This window comes from Chionomys nivalis, chromosome 9 (genome assembly GCF_950005125.1).
Source record: "Chionomys nivalis chromosome 9, mChiNiv1.1, whole genome shotgun sequence".
NCBI lineage: Eukaryota > Metazoa > Chordata > Mammalia > Rodentia > Cricetidae > Chionomys > Chionomys nivalis.
The window spans coordinates 27,047,720-27,066,329 of record NC_080094.1 but is presented as its reverse complement, the minus strand read 5'-3'; the positions used below and the strand labels follow the sequence as shown (position 1 = coordinate 27,066,329).

The window sequence follows — 18,610 nt, the reverse complement described above, 5'->3', positions numbered from 1 at the left end:
AGCCACTGGATCAACAGCAACAGGGATACAACCCTGTTTGCAGGGTAGTGCAGCAATCCTTTCCCAACAACCAGTGAAATTTCTTTCCTTACCCACATCCTCTTAACTCAGTGGGTCTCAACTTTCCTAATGCTGCAACCTTTTAATACAGTTCCTCATGTTGTGATAATCCCCAATCATAAAATCATTTAGTTGCCACTTCATAACTGTAATTTTGTTATTGTTATAAATCATAATGTAAATATCTGATATGGGGGATATCTGATATGGGACCCCAAAGAGGTTGCAAGCCACGGATTGAGAACCATTGCTTAAACCTCTTCCTGTCTCTCTGCATGCTTCAGTTCTGTCTGGCTCAAAGTTGTCAGTGATAGGCAGGGAGATGACAGGACACTCTGCCTCATCTCTTGCAAGACAAGCCTGGACAGTGGGCAGTAGGAACTTCATCCTTTCCCTTGAGGACATTCATGTCACTCCATCCTATCCCTTGAGGACATTCATGTCACTCCATCCTATCCCTGGGGGGACATTCAGGTCACCCCATCCTATCCCTTGAGGACATTCATGTCTCTCCATCCTATTCCTTGAGGGCATTCATGTCACTCCATCCTATCCCTTGGGTGACATTCAGGTCACTCCATCCCATCCCTTGGAGACATTCATGTCACTTGCATTTCATTTGGTTTCCTTCTAAGTTAACTTTACTTTTTACTTCTTCATTTAAAAAGTATTTTCATATTTCAGGATTTCAATCAGGTCAATGTCTTCTAAAGTCATAGAAACTTTCATCTCAAGGAATACACCATCATTTAAGGAACATTGAACTAGATGCCACTTGGAAAAATGAAATAGATTTGCTTCTGAGTGGTTCACTAATGTACTCATTTCCAAAGTTTGTCAATTACTAAGTGCTACTTGTTTTATAAAAGTTTGTCTGGGAACCCAATATGCAGACAGGAAAATGGCCCACCACGCTTTGTTTGTGAAGTGCTGGGGATCAGACTCAGGGGCTTGGTTCATGCTAGACTGAGCTACTTCCTCAACCTGCTGCAGGTTTACTTTGCTTCCACCTTGAAGCAGATACACTTTTAATCTGTGGGGAACCTAGGGCCAAACAGGAGAAACTAAACACATACTCCTAAGATACACCCAAGATGGTTTATGTATTGTTTAGGACAATTGTACTCATGTCCTGAAATGGGCCTTCCTTGTGTCCTGTGTTTGTGAGACCCCAGATCTCTGAGCCTTGCAGGTACCACACAATAGGGCTAGACAGGATGCCATGGATTTTAATGTCACCCGATTTTGAGTAAAGCAGGGAACGTGGACCTTATCTGATCTTCGTTTCTATTGATGCAAAAAAACGCCATGACCAAAAGCCAGAGGGAAGGATTTATTTCATCTTTTATTTCATAAACTCCAGACCACCAGGCAGGACCTCACGGTAGGAACTGAAAGAGAGACCATGGAAGAAAGCTGCTTACTAGCTTCTTCCCCAGGACTCAGTCAACTTGGTTTTTATACAGCCCAAGTCCACCTTTCCAGAGTGGTACCACCCTCAGTGACGGGGCACCCCACACACATCGTCATTAATCAAGAAAATTCTCCGCAGATTTGCCTGTAGGCCACTCTGGTGGAGTCATTTCTCAGCTGAAGTTGATGTTTCTGTTGACTAAGGCCTCAGGGGAGTCTCTATCCAGCAAAGGTGCACTGAGTCCTCCCTGTGCCAGCGATGTGTGTCACCTGGGATCTCTGCCTGCCAGGAGCTCAGACCAAGTCAGTTGGTAGACAGCAACATGGCTGAAAATTTCTGGGTAGGTGAAGATTCCGCCAAGGAAGGTTGAGACAGTCTGTCCAGTGTCGGGGAGACCCTGGTGATGCAAGTACATGAGAGAAGTGTGCAGATAGATAATAGATAGATAGATGATAGATAGATAGATAGATAGATAGATAGATAGATAGATAGATAGATAGATAGATAGATAGATGGATGATACTGAACACTGTGGCTTCTGAGTAACAGAATGTGTACTGAGTCCCAGGAGCCAGCTCTTGGTTGTATCTAATTCTAAGTGATTGAGGTTTGCATAGGTCTGCGTGGCTAGCAGCTGATGGCTCAGCATAATGAACCCAGCCAGAGTGCCTCCTAGGACCAAACGGTGTCCTTTCTGCCCAGATGACCGGGTGGAGGAAGAAGGATGACTCCAGGACCCCACACTGGTGGTGACACCTGGAGGGGGTTCAAGTAACAGAGCTAAATCAAAGTTTGCTCCCTGGAAACAATCAGTAGTACTTGCTCGCATTGCTGCAGTCTGTGTGGAACTCGGGGAAGATGAGCAACAAAGCCTGACCTTGAGACTATTTAACAATAAAACAAATAAATAAAATGAGACTTGAGACCCACAAGCCCAGTGGGGAGATATGTCACTCAGGGGAGCAACCAATCAACGGGCACAGGCTGTAGAACCAGCAGTCCACTTGCCTCTGCCTTGCTTCCTACAGCTCGCAAGGAAACATCTCATGAATCCTGAACTTCTGTGAATGTTCCCCATCTGCTGCAGATGTTCCAGACAGTGACCTAGGAAAGGGATTTAAAAGACAGTTGCCCTACAAGCTGAGTCTCCTCTGCGTGGGCGGTGCATATTGCATCTCCTTGGCGTAGGAATCTGCACGTCTCTTGGGCCAGCTGTATCTCCTCTCCCCATTTAGTGGCTCTATGCCCATGACCACTTAAACCCATCAGGATCCTACAGACCGAGGAGCAAAGGAAGGATTACAAGGCAGGATGTTCTTATCGTCTCTGTAATTTTTCTTGAATTTTGAAAATCCATTTTAATCAAGATGATTAATTATTTTGGTGTCAGGCAAGAAAAACTCTGTAACTTCTGTGTGTGGTTCAATTAAGAAGCAGCAAAATATGTATTCTTCTGAAACCCATTTCTCCTGAAACCCATTTCTCCACAGCATAGGGACAGTGATGTGATTCTTCAGAGACAGGAGAGCCAGCCCCTACAGTCCTGGCATGCTTGGGGTGCTGTGGAGGAGCAGAGTTTATCCTGTCTGTATGGGAACATTTCAGAATCTCTGTGGCTACTGCCATGCCTACACAACCATCTTGGCACACACTACTTAAGAAGCAAGATAATCAGAGTCCCTGGTGACCAAAGTGTTTTCTGTGCAGCTGGCTATGAGTTCAAGCATAACACGAAGCCTGGAATAGACAGTGAAGAGCTGGCTGAGCGGGGCGATTGGCAAGAATGTCAACCTTTCCCAGCCACTGTTTTGCCCATTATAAAACAGAAATGGCAATAAAAGTTCGATTATTTCTAGAGTCCTTATGAGATACAATGACCTCAGGAGCACAGAACTCTTTGTAAACTAAACATCAAAACCTGAAAGCTAAGAATCCAAACAAACAGGCACAGATTTGTTGCCCATGAGCCAAAACCTCCGCTCTCGTCAGGGCAACTTTGGTCTGTAGCTTAAGAAGGTGAAGGTCTAGAGGAAGAAGAAGGATGACCTTTGACTTCCAAGAGTGCTCTTTAGACCCCGGTGGACTTGTCACAGGCCAAACTCTCAGGCACTTCCTGCGGAGATGGCCCTCCAGCAGGACAGTCAACGTGCAGCTGTGGCCGTAAACCTCCTCTCTACATCACTAGTCTTCAGCAGGAAATAGAGCTAAAGGTGACAGGTCTGTATGTGAAGAGGCACTGTGTGACAACATTCAGGCTGAGCACAGCGCCTCCTTCATCCTGATAGGTGATTCCATGCTATGCAAGGCCTGGACAGTGCAGTCCCTGGATCTTGCATGAATTATGCATCCCTGCTGGCTGTGTTGATTTCCATCTCAGATAGCCATAATGATAGTAATTTTCATTTTCCTTTACTGTTCTGAAGACCATATGGGAGATGTGTACGGAATAAAATGAAGTGAAATTCCACAGATGTAGTTCCGTAGAAGGGACACTGTGCAATCCCAGACACATGGAAGAGATGCTGTACCAGGCAGAAGACTCATACCTGGGCAGAGAGCAACAGTGACCAGCAGGACAGGGCCATAATAGGGAGCTGGCCTTATAGCCTCTAGAGATGACTTTTGCTCTGGGGAGTGAAGCATGGGACCCCTGCCCCTCAGGTCTGCCTGTGTGTGGTGGGGAGAACCAGCCCTATGTGGGCAGTGCGTCATCAGCTTCTTCCTCACCCGAAGAAATCCTTGTTTGTTATGTGAGTGATCCCAACACCCTGTGCTTCTTTTCTCTAGTAACTACACAGAAACCAAGTTTTCACTCAGAGTCCCTGACCTCTCAATGCAATGCTATGTGGTCTGCCTGGCGGCTATGGCTTCCAGCAGTTTTATGTGTAAAATTATGAACAGCATCATTTTCATTTGGGGGATTTTTGCATCTGTGTATGAGTGACTCCATGCTGCTGGGGGGTGGGGTGGGCGATGGCTAGCCTGGTGTGGCAGGTGTCAAGTGGAATCACCCCACAGCCACGCACCATAGTACATTGTCAAGCTTCTCTCTCCCAGCTGGGGTAGGAGCTGAATGATAATGAGCCCTTTGAAGAAGAGATGCTCTGTTTCTTTTTTGTTTTTAGAAACAGTGTCTGGAGCAAGCTAGGGCTTCATCTTTGTGTGAGATAAACAGTTGGAGGAGGCAGCCTTGTTTTTTGATGAGTCGGCACAAAGGGCATGTGCTTTGATGAGATAAAATCCTCCGGGAGTGGAACTAGCAAAGGATGTCCATCCAAGATCTGGGAAGCAAGCATGCACGAGGTAGCTAGGCAGTGGTTATCCTGAAGTCTTGGAATCATTCTCGCTGATATTCCCAGCCCACCCACCAAAGCACCTACATCAGATTCCCAGGAAATTCTCACCAGGTCTGTGAGAGTCCCATGCGCCACTGTATCACAGGGAAGAGAAAGCTGCATTTGCAGGCAGCTGCTCCCAGAACAGCTGTCACAGATGCACGAGGGAGGCTGCACATCTGGGTAACACTCGGGTCCCTTACATCCTGACTCGGATCAGCAGCAAAGGAAACTTGCGCATACCTAGAGACAGCATCCTCCCTCTGTCCACACTAGCCCCACCATGTGCTGCGCACAAACAGCAAGATACAGGAAGGTCATGTCTCCTGAAATTCTCCTAGGCCACCATACACTAGGGTCCCAAAGATCTCTGAAATATGATTTTCCTCACTGGCCTCCCAATAAACCCACTATAAGTCTAAGCTATCCTCTATGTCAGAATTCATTTAATGCCTGAAGAAATCAATGATAAACTAAAACAAAACGGCAACAACAATAGCAAAGCTCTAAGTTGAACCATGGTGAGCTGAGGACCTCTTATATCACAATTCTTTTCTGAAGCGTTTGCCTACTGTGTCGCTGTGGACAAGGTTTGGAACGGGAAGGCCTTTAGCTTTCCTGATCTTGGCCAGGTTTCCCCACTGCTACCCTTTTGTTCGAGGTTCACACTTGCTGGTGATCACGGTAGGAAGAACAGCAAGAACAGCAGAGCAGCAGCCAGGCAGGGCCTGCTCCGGCCAGGTGGCATTCCGTTACTCCTTCACTGAACTCCCTCCCGCCCTTCCCCTTGTCTCTGCAGAGTGACTACTCCAGCGACACAGAGAGTGAGGACAACTTCCTCATGATGCCCCCTCGGGACCACCTGGGGCTCAGCGTCTTCTCCATGCTCTGCTGCTTCTGGCCTTTGGGCATTGCGGCCTTCTACTTGTCCCATGAGGTAAGGCCTCTAGTAGCTGGGTATGCACACTACAGGGTGATGTTCATACAAACACACCTTGACCAAGGATAGCCAAGGAAGCTTGGCCGTTGTCTGCCATGAAGGGTGTCGTCAAGCAGGGTTGTTAGGTGGCCTTACCTCCTGGTCACTCAGCTTTGTCCTTGTAGAGGTGATACTGGCTTCAGAAACAGAACTGATGACCGAAGCAGGCATCCACCTATCAGAGGACAGATGGCCTTTGGAGGCTTGACCTTAAAATGAGATTTGGTGTGTCATTTGTAGGGAAACATCTGGTCCAGGTTAGAGATACCTTTATAAACACTAAACGTAGCCAGAAAGGAGGAAACAGAGTTTGTTTTCATTGGCAAAGGCTCATTGTTGTAAAATATTCATATAACAGAGCCTGGTCTCCAATAGCCCATGGATCCATGGGGTGTGGGAGACACTAAGGTACCAATTCTCAGCTTATCTTACTATACAGCATCCCACTGGAATGCATTTGCTAGGTTTTTCCTAGCAAAGAGACAGCTTTTATATTCTTACTCATAAAGGAAAGGCATTTATATGCACTAATTAAAGCATGAAATTACCATCGCCACCACCTACCATCATTGTCCCAACCAGAGCAGGGAGAAAGGCAGCCCAGGGTAGCGCAGAGTGCTAGAAGCCCTAGTGCTCCTGGAAGTTCTTCCGGTGGCAGATGACCCCTGCAGGAGGCCAGGATACCCCTACTGGCTTCCAGGATTCCCAGGCTGAGGCTGCAAACTCTCACGGACATACTTGAAATAGCCTTTTCCTTGTTTGAACATGGCTTTCCTGCCTGAACCAGCAGTTACTTCTTGATGGCTTCTGAGTTGATGAAGTTTGACCTGGTGTGGTGAGGGAAGCCCTGCCTAGCTCCCTTTTTGGCACCAGCATGGCTCCAGCAATGGCCAACTGCCTGCCTCCAATTTCTAATATCCTAAGAGGAAGATCTGAGGACCTCTTGAGGACCATTGCTGTTTGCAAAAACTAAGACACAGAGAATTGCCTCAAGACAGAAGGGAGGGTACACTGGACAGGATGTTTGTGGGGTGGGGGTGGGAGGCATATGGAGTCAGACAAGGAGGGTGGAGCAGAGGGCACAGCTCCTGTTTTGTGCTGTTCTTTGGTCTCAGTTCTGGATGATAAGCACTAGATGGGTGATCCTGGACCCCTAAGGTTATGCTGAGAGCTTGCTCAAGGGCCAGCCCTGACCTGAAAGGTCTGTCTAGGTGTCTCTTGTGAATGTGCTCTATGAATGTTACACCCCATGACTGTAATCAACAGTATAAACTTGTGCAGAAGGCCAGATGCCCGGGCCCAGGCAGCTGTGAGTTGAGGCAGGCTCAGATGAGCCTGGCGTCCAAGGCTTCCACAGGCACTGCCCATACTGCCCATAAGGGTATGTGAGGGTTTGAGAAAGACTTTGTGAGATATTCTTGGCGAGTCCAGTCTGCTCCTGCCTATATAAGAAGCACCCTAAATCTGGGTTAGACAATAAGTCTTACTAATAAAGAGGGGCGGGGCCAAGACAATGACGTGAAAAGAGCCAGCCGCTCACCTAGCAAGCGCATTGTGGATCTAACTCATGAACTGAATATGCTACCAATTGCATCTAGACCCAGGATCCTGTATTTCATATCCATGTCGTCCTAGAATAAGAAGAATGTGGTTCTTCTGCCCTCCTGAATGCGGGGGCATAGGCAACAACACGTGAAAAACCAGAGCTTAGATTTGACATCAAGTTTTGAAATGGGACTGGTGTTTTACCTCAGGTTTCACTAGGGGAAGGTGTCACCTCTTCCCAGGGTATCAAATACTGGAACCCTAGATAAATGGCGTGGATCAAGGAATGGTGCCCTGTGTGTCCACACCAGAAGCTGCTTCTTCACTTATCCTTCAGTGAAGCCCCTGCCTCTTGTAGGCTGGGTGAGTTGTGGCCAGCACCTTTTTGTACCAAAGGTGTTACAGCATTCAGTCTCGTCTCAGAAATCAAGCTTCTTTTTTATATGGTAAGAACCTATTAGACTTGAGCCTCAGGATTCAAGGAGTTTAATACCTTTGGTGGTCAAGATGGTTGTTACTGTTCGGCAGGAAATACAAACTGTACCTTCTGTACCAACTTCTAGTGACTTTCTTTTTTCTTTTTTTGGAAGGAAGACTAAAATATTTGCAGTGGGTAGGGGTGGGTCTGTGCTGCTAGAGAAGGAAGAGGTGCTCCCAGCTCCTCTCCCTCCTCCCCAGCTTCGCTTTGCCCTGCATTCAGAGAATGAGTTCCCTGCTGTGGAACCCAGGGCTCTGCTACTGCTGTTTCCATTAGAGCTGTCTGGATGGGGTCTCCTTTGCAGGGCCTGTGTCCAAGTCCTATCTAGATGGGGCTTCCATACTCAAACACTTTCCAGAGCCTTTGCCCGGCCCAAAGGCTGCTGTGCACTCTGTTTATGCCTCTGCAACCCAAACTGCAGACAGGGAAGAAATCTCCAGGCTCTTTGAGAGCAGGCAGCTGCCGAGAGGAGAGTGCATGGCACGGACTAGAACAGACACCCTCAGAATCAAGCTCTAAATTGAATCAGAGCTGGCCTGGGCACACTGGCCTGCACACTGCCAGCTGGGACTTCTAATCTTGGGGCCTGGAGGTAGAAGCCCGGTGACTGCTCTCTCTGGAGGTTCTTGACAGATGTTTTCAAGGCCCAGAGTGCTCAGCTGTGGAGCCTCCAAGGAGCTACAGCCAAGCACAGTGCTACTCTAAAGACAGGCTCCCCAAGGCTGTGGAAGTGCTCCCAAGAAGTCTTTGAATTCCACATGTGACTTCAGTTATTTCTGCTTGATTGATTGGTTGGTTTTTGCTGTTGTTTCTTTTCCTTTCTCACTAAACCTATCTTAGTGTATCCACTGGCAAGTCACCTGTGCCTACCTATTGTCAAGCAACTCTCAGGTGACAGAAATACACAGGGCCATTCTAGGAAAGCAAATCAGGGGGGCTGATTAAATCAGTCAGTGGTAAAAAGATTGAATCACTGTTCTGGGCTTATAAACTTGTGCTTTTGGGGTTCCATCTTTTTTTTTTTTTTTTGGTTTTTCAAGACAGGGTTTCTCTGTGGTTTTGGACCCTGTCCTGGAACTAGCTCTTGTAGACCAGGCTGGTCTCGAACTCACAGAGATCCGCCTGCCTCTGCCTCCCAAGTGCTGGGATTAAAGGCGTGCGCCACCACCGCCCGGCAAGGGTTCCATCTTTTTCTAAGACATATCTGAGATCCTTGCATATGGGCAATCCCTCCATTCCTGTTTCCTGGTCCACAGCATGTCATCAAAATAACTGCCACACCTGAGATTTCCCAGAGGCAGCTAGGACAGAAAGCACAATGGTGCCCTGCTGGGCCCCACAGTTATCCAAGCACTGTGGATCTGCAGGCAGGTGGCTACATACAGCAGCCAGGATTCCTACAGCTGTGAGATCAGACTAACTGTATGACAGACAGCAAGAGTAACTGCCATAGAGCACTCACTATGCGCCAGAGACCACATGCCACCGTGCACCCCTGCTAAAACGCTGGTCCCTCTGGGAAGAGAATGCTTTGGGACCACACTTTCCCTCCCCAGCACAGACCTGCTCCTCTGTTGTGAGGCCTGGGAAGGGAACCTCTCCCCCAGTTTGACAAGCTTGCTGGCTGATTTCTTAAGCTCTCAGTGTGAGCTGTCCACTCAGTGAGCTCAGGTAGATTGCTGTCTACCCGTGTGGCCTCATGAGGACTGGGATCACATATATCTTACTGTGGCTGAGCCTGGACTCAGAGAGGTGGCATGCAAACTGGGGGAGAGGGGTCGAGGATAGAGAATCTGGCAAGAAACCTGTCAGGCAACATTGTGCCCTGGGCTGTAACAAAGGACTTGGTATAGATGCAGAGTCGGGGCCGGCAAGTGAAGGATGCGGCCCACTTCATTTTCATGGTGTCATCTGGCCCTGATGAGAGCCGGCTCAGCAAGCCAGCTCACAGAGAAAGGCATGGACTGCAGATTAAGTGAGAAGCTGGTGTTTCCAAACGATACTAAGGGTAAAAATAAATCTCAGTTTGCTGAGTAACTGTTGTAAGCTAGTTAATGCCCACGCTTATCTTCTTTAATCCCTCCAATAAGTCTAAAAGTGAAAAATTAATATCTCCATCGAAATGGAAAAGTTTTCAAGGATTAAAACAATTTCCATATCTCATAAAGGTGGCAAGTATGGGGGTGCAGGAGGCAAAACGCTGGTGCTTCTATCCCTTAAGACAGAATCTGCTGTCCCAGAACCCCTTTATCCAAACACATCCAGGATCACGGGGCTCCCTCCTCGGTCCTCTGCCCCCGCAGCCCACTTGAAGAATGTGTGGCACGGGGATCCCAGGGGAAACATGGTCGTGTTTGACTTTGTGGCCCAGCACTGTGCCTTGGAACAGATGGTGACCTGAAGCTGCAGCTGGACACAGTCCCCAGGGGCCTTGGGTCTGGATCTGCGCCACAAGCCCTGAGGTCGCGTGTGCAAGGTGACTAGCGGAGCGTTCTCTTTGAGACATTCATTATGCCCTTGATTTCATTTCATTTCCTTTACTAATGACAATATTACAGCAATAATTAAATGGGAGGTGGAATTTTACAAATTTAGAAATTTTATGAATAATGACAGCTAAGGGAACCAGGAAAATGAAGGGGAAAGAGAACCTTCTTCTGGAGGGACAGGGGTCCTGCAGAGCTGGTCAGCATCTCCTTGGAATGTACCCAGGAGCCTACATCTATTGAACACAGAGACTGTGTCAGCTCTGATCCAGGGTGCTGTGGTAAACAAGACGGGTCAAACCCCCCTTTCATAGAGTTGGCATTCCAGTGAAGTCAGGCAGGGAAAACAAGAATAAAACCAGAGGATTATGATTATGCAGGAGAAAGATAACACTGCAAATGGATATGGGAGATAAAATTTAAAGGCGTGGTCACAGAAAGGGCTGCTAAGGAGGTGACATTTCATGACAAAGCCATAGGCCTAAGCCAAGAGGTGCTCTTGAGAAATATCCTTCCTGGCAGAGACAACCAGTGTTGGCTTTGTGATGGGAACCAGTCTGGCACACGTGAAGAATGACCTGGTATGACTAAAGCCAGGAGACTCCTATAGGTGAGAGCTGGAAACCAGGACAGAGAAACAGGTATGGCTGTACAGGTAGACCCAAAGACCTTTATCTGTCAAAATGAGCTAGACTCTGATTTGGGTCTGAGGAGGCATGTGGTTTTACAGCAGAAGGCAGCTGGCATCAGAGTCCCAAAGTTAAAGGTGTCATCATAATCCAGAAGAAAGCCAGTGGGGCTGGACCACTCCTGCTACCAGGGGTTTTAAAGTAGAGAGGCTGGAATGTCTTCTGGAAGAATGACCTCTGAGTTTGCATTGTGACTTGAAGAGACAGGGATGGAGTCCCTGGAGAAGGGACATTATGCTGCAGGAAGGCAAGCATGTAAAAGGAGCAGGGTGGGGGCTTGGCTTGGCTTCAGCAAGTGTGTTGGCACAGAAGAGAGGCACATGCAGAGTAGGTAGATTGGATGTGTAGTTTGGGGTTCAGGGGAAAGATTGGGTACAAATGTGAGCCAAGACTAAAGCCAAGAACTAAACCTTAAGCATCAGAGGGAGCAGTCAGGAGGTGGGTGGGCACTGGAGGGAGGGGCAGTCTGAGGAATAGACTCGAGAGGGTGTGAGACAGAACCCTTCCATGCTCAGGGAACCATGCCACAGAAAACAGAATGGTAGGCTCTGGGCAGGCACCCAGGAAGGCGCCATGGGTGCTGGGGCATTCTAGTTCTTGATCTCTTGTTGGCAACACACTGAAAACTCCTGGAGCTCTACCCACACCTATGATTCGTGCACTTTCTGAGGTCTGTCACACTTCAGTTAAAAGGATGCACACATACTTGAGAAACAGCAGCTGAATGTGGTTGAATATGGACAGAGCTGTGGCTTTTAAAGTTTGTTATGAATAAAAATAGGGTAATATTTAATGTTAATTAATAGGAATTGCATTGAATCTATAGATTGCTTTTGGTAGGATTGCCATTTTTACTATGTTAATTCTGCCTACCCATTACTGTACTCACAAAAGCCTGTGGGATCTCCACGGCATTCTTTTCATCTCTAAGGGGAAATTGCCACCATTTCACTGTTAAGAAAGATCTTTAGGCACTTTGTCTTTAAGTCATGGATTGGTTTCGGGTACCTAAACATTTTGGGCCAATGACAAATAATCTGTGAGTGCTCTTCTTTCCTGTGCCGATGTGGCAAGCGTACGGGCTATTAGAAAGCATTGAGCTCCCTTGCGTTTGTAGAACACTCCCTACAGAATTGTTGAGCTTCTCTTTGCCTCATTACCTCTTATAATTTCTTCATTGAGTTTTGGTGCCATTGGTATGCTGCTTGCAGAGTTCCTTGTTCATTTGTTCTCTGCAGCTTGGTTTGAAACAAATCCTCGACTATTTTAATGGTAGGTGAAGTTCAGGGGTAGGAGCTTCTGTGCCTAGGAAGGGACTTTGTTGTCAGGAGGACTTTAAATTAATGGTTTAATTTTTTAATGCTGATAAGGCTGGTTGGATTTTTTTTCTTCTCACGTTAGTTTTGGTAACTGTGTTTTAAAGCTCCTCATAGAGCATCAGTCAGATAATGCCACTTGTGCCTGTGCTTTTGCCTGTGACTGGACATGTGTGGTTATTAGAACACTGGGACTGGGAGTGGGAGTTTTGGAGGAAGTGCCTCATCCGTCAGGTTTTTAACATGAGAAGAAAAGCTGATTTGCCCCTGGGAAGAATGATAGGTTGATAAGGCATTTGAAAGTGACTTTTGTCAGTTCCGTATAGATCATCAACTTCACTAATCTCTTTCACGATATGAGTTTAGGCTTCCCCTGTCTTCTTTTTGGCTCTAAATAGACAGATATATGAATGGATGGGTAAACAGAAAGACGCAAATGCTTCCTGAAGGCAGTAATGTTACTGTTTGATCCCACAAGCCCTTGTTTGCATTGGCCTCATCTTCCAGTTGACTTGGTCCTCATCCTCACAGCATCTTTGACCCTCCACTTGATAGAGCTAGTGCCCTGCCTGCTTATGATTTTTAGGGTTTCCATTCTAGTGAATTTGATGGTGGTAAATCCTCTCAGTTCTGTGTCTTTGGGAATATCCTGTTGTCACTGCAGTTTTGAGCCCCTGGTGTGGAATTCTAGTCAATAACCCCCTCTTCCATGTCTCAACTTCTGCCAAACCATCCCCAGAAGGATAACCTTGGGTTCGTCTGTTGACGAGTTTTAAGAGTTCTGATTCTGCTTTCTCAGATTAATTAGGCTTTTTCTATGTTCCACTCACCTTCCCATATTTCTGAGCCTTCTCTTCTTGATCAATTTCTTGGTCATAGTGAGCAGGTATTTTACGGACTTTTCCTAGCAAGGTTCATTTCTTTGACCTCCCACTGCTTAGCTCTCTGGTCCTCCATCTCAGGGCAGTGACTGATTTTCCAAGGTCACCATTTTTTGTGGCTTCTAGACTTAAACTTGTTTCTCTCCTGTCCCACAAAGTAGCAAAAACACCTTCCTGGGCACCTCTATGGATGACGCAACAGTGTCCCCACACGTCTACTTTCCTGGCTCTCCCTAATCTTGGTCTTATAACCATTCATCTTATTTCTTTGATGCTTGCTAAAATAGCCTTTTATTTTCTCTATAATATTTTTAGACACGATCTATTGAAAAACTACTAGTCTGCCACTACCCAAAGCAGGAGTCTGCTCTTCTGTCTCTTTAAATTATACAAATGAATAATATCCTCCTTTTCCAATATCAGTATTTGAATTTAGACTAGTGAATTGGTGAACTCTCATGTGGTGGATTTCAATTATCTATGACTCAAACTCCCATCCCCTTTGGTGCTAATTGAAATTTAAGCTGTGTTGCTTAAATTTGCCTGGATAACTGAGTGCGATCTACTGGGGCTGAATGATGTAAGAAATTTGGCAATCCCTGGTACTTCTCATTCAAAAGCCAAGAAAGAAAAAGTTCAGTAATACAGAGAAACAGCAAGCCAGGTCTGGCCTCTTGTGCCTGCTCAGTCAAGGCAGTTGTTTGTAGCAGATGTAGAGATCTAAGTACAAAGTCACCTAAGGGGGTCAGACATAGTTGTGCAGGAACCAATCCAGCAAAGAACCAATCCAGCCACCCCGTGCTCTGAGTGAAACACAATGGGCAGCCAGCACTCAAACCACCAGGGCCTCATGAGCTTTAGAGGCATAACCAGTGTGTTCTCTAAACTGTTCTCCAGGAAGGAGTAGGCTGTTGCGGTCAGGTGAAACTATTCCTAAATGAGCTAAGGCCTTGGTCCTCCAGTTCCTTCCTGGAAATAAGACAGAGGCAATTAAAGTAGGAGGCTGGCCTGAGAAGGCACACTGTTTGTAGTAGAAAGCCGACTGACTACAAGCTAAGAAGACAAGGTGGGACCCGAGAGCCCTCTAAACAAACCAGAATCGTCCCTAATGGGCTCAGCATTTAAAGGCAGGGAGAATTCCCCTGCAAGCACAGCATCAAGAAGCAGTGGAGAGAAACAGTTTGCTGACATTGACTTACCCAGGGTGTCTTTTTCATGAGGAAAAGAGCAGAGACCCTGGTCAGGCACAGCCGGGCACTGCTGGAGATGGATGCTGAGAGCCAGCAGTCCAGGTTGTTAGCACCTCGCCTCATTCCATGGTGCTCCTTTGATTACTAGGATTATTTGCCTTGGACTCCCTCAGTCATCTAAACCGAAACTGACAGGTTGTTTTCAGAAACTATCACCTATTTGCTTTCTCTTGGGAAAAAAAGGGGGGGGGGACGTATGTATACATTGACCTCTCTAAGCCTGGGTACAAAGACAGGCTTAGAAATATTTATTATTTCTTATTGTTCAATATTGTGGCTTAGATCTTGTGAGAGGCCATGGGCTTCCCACACTGGATGGTATATGTAACAGTCACAGGTCTTCAGGGGCAATGCCCTTTGCATTTCGCTGTCTGCCTCTTCTGACCTCGAGTTTATTACTCTTCAGCATCACTAGATTTAGAGTAAATTGGATCCTATGGCTGAATGCACCCCATAAGCGCTAGCTGATTTCATCAGCTCAAGCTTTAATTTTGCACCTGAGAGCCACAGCTTTCCAGGCAGGGAGTTGGGGAGATTGTCTTCTGAGAGCTTGGAGATTGCTAGGAGTTGGGGGGATTGTCTTCTGAGAGCTAGGAGATTGCTGTAATGGAAAAGAAAGTACCCCAACGCTGAGAGAGTTGGGGAACAGGAGACAGGGCCACACCAGGAGACTGCTGACAAGGACAGAGTAGATGGAAAGACTGGGTTACCTCAGTGTCCCCAGGCAAGTGACACAAGAGCACAGGGGACAGTGAGGGAGCTGCGGTGGCCTGTAAACACAGGCCAAATCAAGGACAGCTATGCTGCTTCGTTGAAAAGCCCAACAGAGGGGACAGTGTGTCAGATGGACATGTCATACCTGCATCAAGAGATTGCATTCAACTCAACAGGCATCAGCTGTGAGCCCTCTCCCGACTCTCCTCTCTCTCTCCCTCACTGCTTTTCTTCCTGCCTCTCTCTCTCCCCTCCGTTATCTCTATCTGTGTTCCCATATGAATATTTAATATGCTGATTGTAGCATCTAAGAGTCATTTTTGCAACTTGTGAATTTAAACAATTCCACATAAATATTAATGACCTGATACAGTCAAGCAGATCAGATTTCTGATTTCCACCTCTTTCCATGGAATCTATGCTGTAGATGAGTCACTGATAAAAAAAGAAAAAAAACCAACAAAACTTGTTTGGATAAATAAGTGAACAAATCCTGTCTGTTTTCCCCTGTGGTGTGTTGAATGGATTTTTTTTCAGTTGTGGGAAAGCTTTGTCTGGATAATTAGTGTTGATTTTGTGATTAGTGGTGTATAGTTGAGAATGATGTGAGCTGACTTTGAAAGCACCATTGGTGGTGCTCTGCGGACACTTTGGCACCCAGAGGTGAAATCTCAGTGTGTTCCATTGTGTGTTCTGTCTAGGCTTAGGGCTTGCTCGGAGTGTGCTTCCAATGTGTGATGCTTTCTGGTAAATGGTGTCACGGAAGCTATTAACTAGGGTGGAGCGGGCCACCAGCAGCAGAGTGGCTCACACACCTCTTTTGCATCTCTTTGAACACTGAGCCCTCTAGATGGGGATTTTGGCACCATGATGGCGCAATGCCAGAAGCTGCTGGTTTGGAGATAGCATTGTTAGCCATTTCTGAAAGAGCTAAGTCCTGTTTAGCCAGAGCCTGGGGGCACACTTTCTTTAAGGAATGCTCTGGTTGGTCCTAGCCTCCCCCACAGTGTCTTCATAAGTGTTGAGTTCCCATGCCAACATCCAGTGGCCTAGGTCTGGTCTCAAGGCTCTGTCTGTATCCAGGGACATGACTGTGATTCTGTGACCTGTGAATTCTTGCCTTCTAAGCTGGTGTGATCACCAGGACTGGCCGATCCTGCTGCAGGCAATGACTCACAAACATGGTTTTACAGAAGCCATTTTGTCATGAAATTTCAATCTTTTGCTATGCTAGCCAATTAATATTCTCTCTAGTAGGTAAACCCACATGAATAATGCATAAGCAATATAAAACACTAGCAATGTTATCTTCTATATCCAACCCTAGAGAGAAGATCTGTCTCCCACCCTGGGACCAGCTTTAAATGGCAACACTTGAAGGTGCTCACATTCAACCCAATCCTCCCACACACACACATAAACAGGAGTTAACAAACTTAGGAAAGAGGCCCAAACACACCACATTTGGCAGGAACTTACAGGAACTTAAGCGAACCTTTTATGGATAAGCCACTGATTAAGAGGCCACAGAAACCACGTTTCCTTGTGGTAAGGGAAGCTGTCAGGCTTTCACGAGGCACAGATGTGTCTCAGTGGCCAGGCTGTTCAGAGAGACTGGGATAAGAGCAGCACAGTTAGGATACAGAGATTGCCAGCAGTGGTGATAACACAATTCCTGCTCTCTTAACTACTCCCAAATCTGTGAATTGAAGCTAAGGTCAGGGCTGGAGAGACAACTCAGGCAAGTACTTGCAAACCTGGGGACCTGAGTTTGAATCCTCAACATCCACATAAAAAGCCAGGCAAAGAATGGTTGTCTGGATTACACACATGCATGCTGACACACAGGAATATACCATATCCATTCACAGGTGTACAGTACACACGCACACATGCATGCACACCCGCACACATGCACACATGTGCATGCCAGTGCTTGCATACAAAGGCTACAATCACATCCTTCTTGACAACTAGGTTTTTACACCATTTTGTTGCTGGTGTTTGGGGTTAGTGTTTCCGGGTTCTTGACCTCTTATTCAAGGAAATTAATTAATTAAAATCCACACAGATTTGCAAAAGTATCAGGAAGCTTTACCTAAGGCAAAGCAATGGGGAAGCTCCAAACACACTGCAAGGGAGCAGAGACCATGAGAGCAAAAATATTTAAGCCCTCCAGTTATTGTTTAGGGCTTTTTATGGGGTTCAAGAAGAGTTTATTTACTAGTAGGGTGTAACGAGGGTTGTTCTCTGTCCTGACTAATGAATTAGTCATATAATCTTTTTTTACTGAGCATGTTCCTCCTGGCAATGCATCTGACTTTAATGATAAGCTTGCCAAATTATATATACATATAAAATGATAAATAAATAATTATCCCTATAAGTTTACTTCAGGACACAGGTTTTGCCTTACTGTCCCATGTGCCCAAAATCAGTTCAGGCAGGATCCTACCTTTCTTACCCTGTATTGGGATGTATTGGGAATACATTTAAATAGAAATGGGCCAAACTTGATGGTTATTAAAGGGAAGAGAAGTTTATCCACAGGCTCAGAGAGGAGTGTACCAATGGCATGATGCAGGTGGGGGTCCAAGGTTGCTGGGCACACTTTTCACAGAAGGAGAAAGTGGGCATAGTACTTGTGGTAATAGGCTACCAATTTCATTGATTGTAAAGGGAGGCAGTAGATAATCTGAATCAAGTACAATCCCAAATTACTGAAATATTCCCTATGTTTGTCCACCTTGATTTGATTTGAGAACATTTTGAATTAATACAACAGAAGACAATCATATTTCAAAGACCCCATATTAGCTCACACAGCATTATATGTATGTCGGTCACATGACCACCTGCCAATCTGTGCTGAAACATGCCCAACAAGAGCTTGTACTCAGGCTCAGCACTCCTTAGCATGAAAGGTACCCACTCTGAGCAGTGCCTCCTTGCCTCCTGGCTTAGCTTCAGCATCTTCCAGCATTTGAGAGTTATGAGGATCCCAGATACTGAGCGTTAGCAAATTTTAAATTTTAAGCTGACAAACCATCTCAGGCATGTGCTGTGATCTAAACATGCTGCCATACCCTCATACCCTCTACCTCAGTTTATCTGTCATCCTTAAGACAGGACACTTAATTTGTAGCCTGTCCAGACACTGTAAGCATTCGCTAACGTTGACCTCTGTGCATATCACCTAAGCTTTGTGTCTAAGCCCAATGAATACTGAGTTCTTTTGTACCTTTTATTTTGTGTTATAGTTGCTGTTGTGTGTTGAGACGGGGTCCAACTGTGTAACCATGACTGGCCTGGAACTCTGTATGTAGACCTGGCTGACCTCAGACTCACCTGCCTCTGCCTCTGGGATTAAAGGTAGCACCACCATACCTAGCAACCTACCTTTCTTCTAAGACAGGGTCTTACTCTGTATCCCAGGCTAATCTGGGAGTCACTGTGTAGCCCA

The 18,610-nt window shown here is 46.3% G+C and overlaps 1 protein-coding gene across 3 annotated transcripts in view; it reads left to right on the top strand.

Annotated features, from left to right (window-relative positions):
- Syndig1 (synapse differentiation inducing 1) overlaps nucleotides 1-18,610 on the top strand; it is a 157,391-nt gene that overhangs the window by 87,042 nt on the left and 51,739 nt on the right. For all 3 annotated transcript variants that reach the window (XM_057781377.1, XM_057781379.1, XM_057781378.1), the window contains exon 3: nucleotides 5,609-5,746. In XM_057781377.1, the coding sequence (XP_057637360.1) occupies nucleotides 5,609-5,746 (138 nt within the window). The remainder of the gene's footprint in view (nucleotides 1-5,608; nucleotides 5,747-18,610) is intronic.